Source organism: Bufo gargarizans, chromosome 2 (assembly GCF_014858855.1).
Source record: "Bufo gargarizans isolate SCDJY-AF-19 chromosome 2, ASM1485885v1, whole genome shotgun sequence".
In the NCBI taxonomy this organism is placed as follows: Eukaryota; Metazoa; Chordata; class Amphibia; order Anura; family Bufonidae; genus Bufo; species Bufo gargarizans.
In genome coordinates, this window is record NC_058081.1 from 603,574,899 (window position 1) to 603,583,267 (window position 8,369).

General features: G+C 46.5%; 1 protein-coding gene across 4 annotated transcripts in view; it reads right to left on the reverse strand.

Moving 5' to 3' along the window:
* The window catches only part of UBASH3B (ubiquitin associated and SH3 domain containing B), a 135,020-nt gene extending 128,045 nt beyond the window's left edge, over window positions 1–6,975 (reverse strand). For 3 of the 4 annotated variants that reach the window (XM_044281963.1, XM_044281962.1, XM_044281960.1), the window contains exon 1: window positions 6,596–6,975. In XM_044281963.1, the coding sequence (XP_044137898.1) occupies window positions 6,596–6,723 (128 nt within the window). In that variant the 5' untranslated portion in view covers window positions 6,724–6,975. The remainder of the gene's footprint in view (window positions 1–6,595) is intronic. The other variant, XM_044281964.1, reaches the window with a different exon arrangement.
* Window positions 6,976–8,369: the final 1,394 nt, after the last annotated feature.

Sequence of the window (8,369 nt, forward strand, 5' to 3'; positions counted from 1 at the left end):
GGGGGGGAGAAATAATGAGAGTGATGGGGGGGGGGAATAATGAGAGTGGGGGGGGGAGAATAATGAGAGTGATGGGGGGGAGAATAATGAGAGTGATGGGGGGGAGAATAATGAGAGTGATGGGGGGGAGAATAATGAGAGTGATGGGGGGGAGAATAATGAGAGTGATGGGGGGGAGAATAATGAGAGTGATGGGGGGGGAGATCAATGAGAGTGATGGGGGGAATAATGAGAGTGATGGGGGGGGGAATAATGAGAGTGAGGGGGGTGGGAATAATGAGAGTGAGGGGGGTGGGAGAATAATGAGAGTGAGGGGGGTGGGAGAATAATGAGAGTGAGGGGGGGGAGAATAATGAGAGTGATGGGGGGGAGAATAATGAGAGTGATGGGGGGGGAGAATAATGAGAGTGATGGGGGGGAAAATAATGAGAGTGATGGGGGGAGAATAATGAGAGTAATGGGGGGGGGGGAATAATGAGAGTGACAATGGAGTCCCCAGAGCCAGACTGCAGCCAGAGTCCAGATCATCTTATTGTCCTGGTGGTAAGTAGACAATGCAATATGTTTATTATTTAATTGTTTAGTTATTAATACTACATTGGAAACTAATTTTCTCAGCTGGACACCGGCCGACATGCGCTGGGAGCCTCACCAGCGGTTAGGGTAGGGAAAAAGCACTGGCCCGTACGTAAATTTTTCCCTTCCCTAACCGCTGGTGAGGCTCCCGGTGCATGCGCAGTGTCGGCCGGTGTTCAGCTGAAAACATCCATCCGATCACTGCGCATTGGCCCATAGTTTTTCCCTACCCTAACCGCCGGCGAGGCTCCTGGCGCATGCGCTGCTGTGAAATTTCCCTAACCTGTCGTTGTGCGGCTGCGCGATGCTGCACACCTCCTCACGTCATGTCCGGTGCGACCGGAAGTGACGAGGGTAGGGAAATCTCACGAACTAGGGAAGTATAACATTACACCGGCCTTTGGGGTGTGAGGGCTGGTAACTACTTGGTTGGATAGTCAGCCAGCCTATGCCATGATGCCAGCAACAAGCATTTTTTTTTTTTTTTTTGGGGGGGGGGGGGGGGGCGCCACAAGGTTAGCTCGCACAGGGCGCCTGAACACCTAAGGCCGGCCCTGGATGCAGTTCGGGTCAGGAGACATGTGGACATTGTTCCCTGGGCTGATCACAGTTGTATACATAAGCTCTTAGAGGTAGGAACTGGAGGATTACATGGCAGGTGTGTGTGGTGAGAGAGGAGAGGATTCAAGGAGGGTAGATCACACAGGCTGTAGATATAGATGAAAAGACACAAGACAGCTTTCCGGGGAAGAATCACATAGGCTGTGCACAAGTATATCGAGAAAGCAGAGCACTCACTGAACACTCTGCAGGGAGGATGAGAATCACACACTCATCAGCACAAGTAAGAAGAGATCCCTTATGAGCTGTAGAAGGGGGAAAAGTCCTGTAATGAAGCTGTGCTGATACATGAGAGCTAGTGAGGACAGCAGCATCCTGGACACACTGTCACAGACGTTCCCGTGACAGGTGGCAGGAGATCAATGAAACTGGCAACACGTGGTTTGATCTGACAGGTTTTCCTTGTGGATCAATAGGAGTCTGTGTTGTTTCTGGTAATGGCCACACCCCTTGCCTCAGGTGTTGCTAATATGATTATTTAACCTTCCTTATTTATAGTTGCTTCTCCCACTATGCTGTGCAGTTTATAGCTTTAGTTTGAGTTGTGGATAGCTGGTGTGTGGATCTTGGCGGAATTCCTGGCGCTTCCATTGCTCCTAAGAAGTTAAGTCTTTCCTTTCCCTTTTTGTATTTTGTTTGAGTTCTGTGTGTTTCATTTCCCTGTCATTTGTATTTAGGCCTGAGGGAGACTCCTGTTAGTCCTTCCTTTTGGAGGAACAGGTTTTCTCAGTCCTGACAGGTGTCCATCTCCTTTCCCTAGTTTCAAGGCCTTATTCCCTCACCCCTTTCCCTCCTATCTTCGGTGTGGTGTTTCCCTCCCACACCCGAACGTGACACACACAGACCTTACATTCAGCATGCATTTCTGGGAGGGAAACATCCATGCGAGGAAAGTCTGAAACTAGGAGCAGGTTGTAAACTTCATATGAGGCATAATAATGAAAATAAATGAAGAAATGACAATTGCAGCCTGAAACTCAGTCTAGAGCATTCCGGAGAATTCCGTTAGGGTGTTGACTTTATTCACACTGTGTGAACAATTCACGTTTTGTCTTTTTTCTGGTGTAAAAATTGCAGTACAAACTGCAACAAGACTGTACTGTGTAAATAAACCCGTACAGTGGTTCTCTCGTGTACAGTTGTGAGGAATGCGGGGAGATTCACTACAGTGGGAAGTTTACAAAACTCTACTACATAACATGCAATACTTGCAGATGACCTCTGGTAGGGTGACTCCGGGTCTTTCCTAGCTAATATCTGAGGACATATCAGTATACAGACCGGAAGGTTGTCATAGATACTGGGATGAGAGGAAATAGCAGTGAGTGTCCAGGAGCCCCCATCCAGGATACTAAAAGACACAAAAAGAGTGCAACTATTCCAGAGGCCCAAAGGAAGAAGGACCCCAGACACGAATAACTGTCATCAGGGGAGCTCTATTAGGAATGTCACACCAGACATTTATCTGGTGTGGCCTTCAAAACAGCTTATGCCAACAGGTACCTGGATGATGCCAAGTATGTATTAATGCACTACAGGAGATTTACAAGACCTTTTAATGACAGTTCATTGCTCTGCTTTGGGCATTCTCTTTTTGTAAGATAAGGGTACTTTCACACTTGCGTTAAATGTTTCCGGTATTGAGTTTTATCCTAATGCATTCTGAATAGAGAGCAATCCGTTCGGAATGCATCAGGATGTCTTCAGTTCAGTCACTGTACGGTTTTTAGATGGAGAAAATACCAGAACATTTGCCGGAATTCCGGATCCGGCATTATTTTCCATTGCGCAGACCTTTAAAAATGTGAAAAAGATAAATACCGGATCAGTTTTTCTGGATGACAACCGGAGAGACGGATCCTGTATTGCAATGCATTTGTGAGACGGATCCACATCCAGATCCGTCTACAAATGGTATCAGTTTGCATACAGATTGCCGGATCCGGCAGGCAGTTACGGCAACGGAAATGCCTGCCAGAATCCAACAACGCAAGTGTGAAAGTACCAAAAGCTGCCTAAAACAATTTTTTTTTGCTGCTCAGTGACTCTAAGTGATCAGCGGCAGTGTATTGAAAGGAGGGGATCCAGAAGCAAGTTTCCCTGCAGTGCCTCCACAGGACAAATAAGGCATTACATAGTCACCACTCAGTCGTGTAATATACAGGCATGCTGAGTCACACCATAAAGTTTAGGGAAGTTGTCACTGACTGCAGGAACCAGGTCCCTAGTGTTATACAGTGTGAGTTTCGTCTTTAAGGTTCACCAGCAGAATGCCTTGGTGCCCGTCTTATCCATCCCCCATCCTCCTTCTTGCTGCCTAGTTAGGATCTGTAATCAAGCCCCTCCTTCCTTCCCCTCTGTATTTGGGCTGGTACCCCACATGCAGTTAACTCTCTTCTGCTGCCATTTTCTAGAGCTGCAAAAATTGTTTGCTTCGCACGTGCAGTTGGATATGTTCTTACTGTTATTCTTTTTTTTTTATTGTAGAGCTCTACTAGAAGCTCCTTATGACAATTCACAGCTGGAGGTTGATGGTTACTGAGGAGATGAAGGCGAACTTACTCATTGGGAGTCTGGTGGAGGGCATAGAGCTTCTGATGCCAATATAATTTACATTACATGTTAAGGGCTGTCCCACACTGTTTTGTGTTTTTGGGCCAAAAAAAAAACACCTAAAAATGTTAGACTTGCTCTGTTTTTTTTTTTTTTACTTTTTTAGGTGGTTTTATCCATATAGTGTGTTTTACCACCTTTACCAGACGTTTTTGCCTTGTGCTGTAAGCAGTAAGGGAAAATATACCGGTATAAAAATGCCAAGAAAATACACCAACACACACTACAGATGCATTTTAAAGCTACAGAAAAACATTGGAGGTCTATGGGAGGAAAACGGCAGGCAGTGAGAGATAAAATACCAGACAAAGAGACAATTTCCAAAAAATGCCATCGACTCCAAATAATGCACCTCAAGGTTAAAAAAAAAAGAAAAAAAAAAGCCTGTTTAGTGTTTAATATTTCCCATAGACTTCGATGCCAAATTTGGAGCTGGTATTTGTAGCCTAATAAAAGGCACAAAAATATTCAGCTAAAAAAAACAAAAACAAAAAAAACCGGCAAAATTCCTCAAAAACACCAGAAACATACTGTACCAGGGTCCTGAATATGGGAGCCCCCTCTATTTTTAAAGGGTTTGGCCCATCTGGGACATTGATTGCATATGGCTAGGATATGCCATCAATGTCCTACCTCTGGGACCTGCACCTATCTAGAGGAGGGGGCCCGAAGTGGAGCGCACCCCACACATACGCAGCATGGACTTTATTCATCGCTATGGGAGTTCTGAAAATAGCTTGAATTTTCAGAAGTCCCATAGTGTGAATAGACAGAGCCGCGGGCAAGCACGGCCACCTCAGTTCACCACTACGGTACTGCCGGAAAAAGCCCAGCCATCATTAGCTAATTTTTGGAACTCCTATAATGGTGAACGGAGGGTGACTGCGCATGCGCACTTACTGTCTGTTCACTTTAGGGGGCCTGTTCTGGAGATAGGAGTGGGTCCCAGACATGGGAACTGCATCTATCCGATCCTAATGGCATATTCTATCGACAGGTTGTCAATGTCCCAAATGGCAATGCCCCTTTAACAGAGTATTAGAAAATAGGTTCAAAACCGGGCAACCCCTTTAATTCAGGAGGGACATTATATGCAATAAACCAGGGGCCGCTGTGCCTGTTGACACCTGCCATTGACTCCTATTTACCGTAGACTCTTGTAAGAGGTGGAGCAATTGCTAACCTGCCGCTTTCCAGCTGTCTTAATATACTCAGCGTGCCACGGGTGCACGGCTTGTTAACCAGTAACCTTGATGTCAGAAGATCACAGCGCCCTGTGATAAGCCAACAATGGGCGATTCCAGCTGATGGTTCACATCATATTGGATGTCTTAGTAGATATATGGTACATATAGTATAGATTAGGCCTGGGGGCACAGCCATAGCTAGGCCTTTCTTCACCGGGTCAACCGGTATCTAAATACCCGGTCCAGGCAAAGTGGCCTCTTGGTGCCCCCCTGGCAACCAGCAAGCAGGGAACATGGTTTACCCCTTCCCCCCTCCAGCTACGTCCCTGCCTAGGAGAAGTGAAGCAGGATGAAGGATGAGCGGTCACAATGATATTCACAAGAGTAAATGACCAAACTTGACCGATAACGATGCCTCATTGTATATAAACAGAAGTCAATGTACATAAGAAATCACTTCTTTTAAAATCACTTAAAGGCAGTTCCTCGAGAAAGTGCTGAACACCGTCATTCCCTGTTGGACCATCCATGTAACTTTTTACACAACTTCACCCAAGCTTAATTTCCCTAACCTGCTGAGCTTACAATCTAGAGTAAGGGGTCTACAGCAGTTCTATTGGTGTTCTTAAAGTGACAGTAACCATAAAGCCCTCAGCTTATAATGGTGCAGCAGCCTTATTAGAGGAACCGCTAATAGCCGGAAGTCTCCCCAACCTATTCTGGCTGATAACAGAAAGCAATAGATTGCCCTCGCCTGCACAGTAAATAGAGAAGAGACTGCAGGTTCAGTGTCCTTTCAATCACTGAGCTACTACCACCAGCATCGCACCATTCTGTCCTGATTGCCGCCTCGGTGGTTCAAAATTATAAAGGTACCGAACCCTTTAATAGACAAAAAGTGAGATTTTATGGGGTTATGTATACGATGTATAACTTCACTGTTAAACCTGTAAAATGGCGCCGACTTCTCTCAGTCGTGTGGCGCATAAGAAGCCGAGATCACTTACGACGGTTATTTTCTGTTATACGTTTCCGGCAAAAAACTTTTTGAAAATGTCCCACCGTGTACAACGCCCCTTCAGCTTCTGCAAATGGCGGACATAACGGCACCACCTGTGAACGCGACCCTTGCTTTACGGACGCCCCCTCAAGTCACTACTGTATAATAGTTACATGATTGTGAAAATAGCATAAACATCAAGCGTCCCCCCGAGATGTAACGGCCTCTCCGGCCCCACTGCACAGGTATCCTGCTACGTTCTTACAGATCAATGCAAATACAGAAGCCCCAGGGACAGTATTGAGCTAAGCGGCTGCTGCGGAACCTCTTTACACAAGTTTTCCTTCCCAGTCGCATGCCTTCACGTATCCCAGGACGAATCCCATTTCCCTCCAGCACTGCAGCTGTGTCTTATTTACACCGCAGTCCATCTGTAATGCAGGAAGACTCCACAACACGGGGACACATGCCAAAATACAGGGACACAGCAGGGCCCCTACTACACCACAAATCATGCAGGAATTTGCCTGCTCAGTGAGATGATGAGCAAGAAAGTCGCCGAGCTCCCCACATTACCCCAATATAAGGAATAACTCACGCCCTGGTTTTTGGGAATCCCATGGAGAGTAGGATTTCGAGGGATGATCCATGCTTGATGGTCCCGGTGCGGGGCTGCCTGTTCTTCCTGGGGATGATCTTGCTGTACAGGTCGTCTTTTGCAGCCATGGTCGGAGAAGGGTTAATGTATCATCCCTCAGCATAGAGCCATGTCACAGACAGCAGCTTGTGATAAGAGGCAGTGGTATCAGCAGCAGCTTCCTGGTGCTGCAGTCACAGGCAGGGTAGGAAGTGACACATTGTATCACTAGCCCTGACACAAGACCCCCCTGTCCCCTCCTGCCCACCAGGTAATAGTCATGTTTGAATGGATCAAAAAGATGTGTCTTCCAAGCACACTCCCCCCTCCGCTCCTTCTTAAAGGGGCAGCGTAGCAATGCTATTTGTCAGCAATAAGGAATTCACAGCAGAGTGGAAGCTACTGCCCATTTTATGCACATTCAGGTCTTCTGGCACACAATGATCCTCTCCAGATGCCCCCTTGTGGTGGAAAGTCATTACTGCGATAGGATCATTTTACATCAATGGGATTTCAATTCATAAATTTGTTGTAACACAGCCGTGGCTTTGGCGTCACTTCTGGAAACGACGGGGTATTAGGCAATTGCTTAAATAGCAATTCACTAATATTTTTTTGCACTTGTTTCCTCTAGCTCTTGGGTCAATCAGAAGACACAGAGCTGACGTTCCAAGAAAATCAAAAGCTAAAATATACAGCAACCATCCATAATATTAAAACCACCAGCATAGTATCGTGTAAGGCTATTTTCACACTAGCGTTTTTACTGGATCCGGCAGGGTTCAGCAAAAACGCTTCCGTTACTGATAATACAACCATCTGCATCCGTTATGAACTGATCCAGTTGTATTATCTTTAACATTGCCAAGACGGATCCGTCATGAAGTCCATTTAAAGTCAATGGGGGACGGATCCGTTTTCTATTGTCAGATTGTGCCAGAGAAAACCGATCCGTCCCCATTGACTTGCATTGGGGGTCATCCATCTTGTGCCACATCCCAGGACGGAAAGCAAACTACAACATGTTACGGTTTGCTCCCTGGTCTGGAAACGCAACTTAGGCTACTTTCACACTTGCGTTCGGAGCGGATCCGTCTGGTATTTGTACAGACGGATCCGCTCCTATAATGCAAACGATCGTATCCGTTCAGACGGAACCGTCTGCATTATATTTTACTAAAAAAGTCTAAGTACAATTTGTATTCAGACGGATCCGTCCAGACTTTACATTGAAAGTCAATGGGGGGCGGATCCGTTTGAAAAATGCACCATATTGTGTCACCTTCTAACGGATCTGCCCCCCATTGACTTCCATTGTAACTCTGGACGGATCCGTTTGCCTCCGCACGGCCAGGCGGACACCCGAACGCTGCAAGCAGCGTTCAGGTGTCCACCTGCTGAGCGGAGCGGAGGACAGACGGTGCCAGACTGAGGAATTCTGAGCGGATCCGCATCCACTCAGAATGCATTAGGGCTGGACGGGGCCGCTTGTGAGAGCCTTCAAACAGAACTCGCAAGCGGAGCCCCGAACGCTAATGTGAAAGTAGCCTAAACGGAACGGAATGCATTTTAGAGCACTCCGTTCTGTTCAGTTTTGTCCCCATTGACAATGAATAGGGACAAAACTGAAGGGATTTTTTTTCCCGATATTGAGCCCCTAGGACAGATCTCAATACCGGAAAACTAAAATGCTAGTGTGAAAGTAGCCTAAGTCTTTCTTAGGCCCCTTTCACAA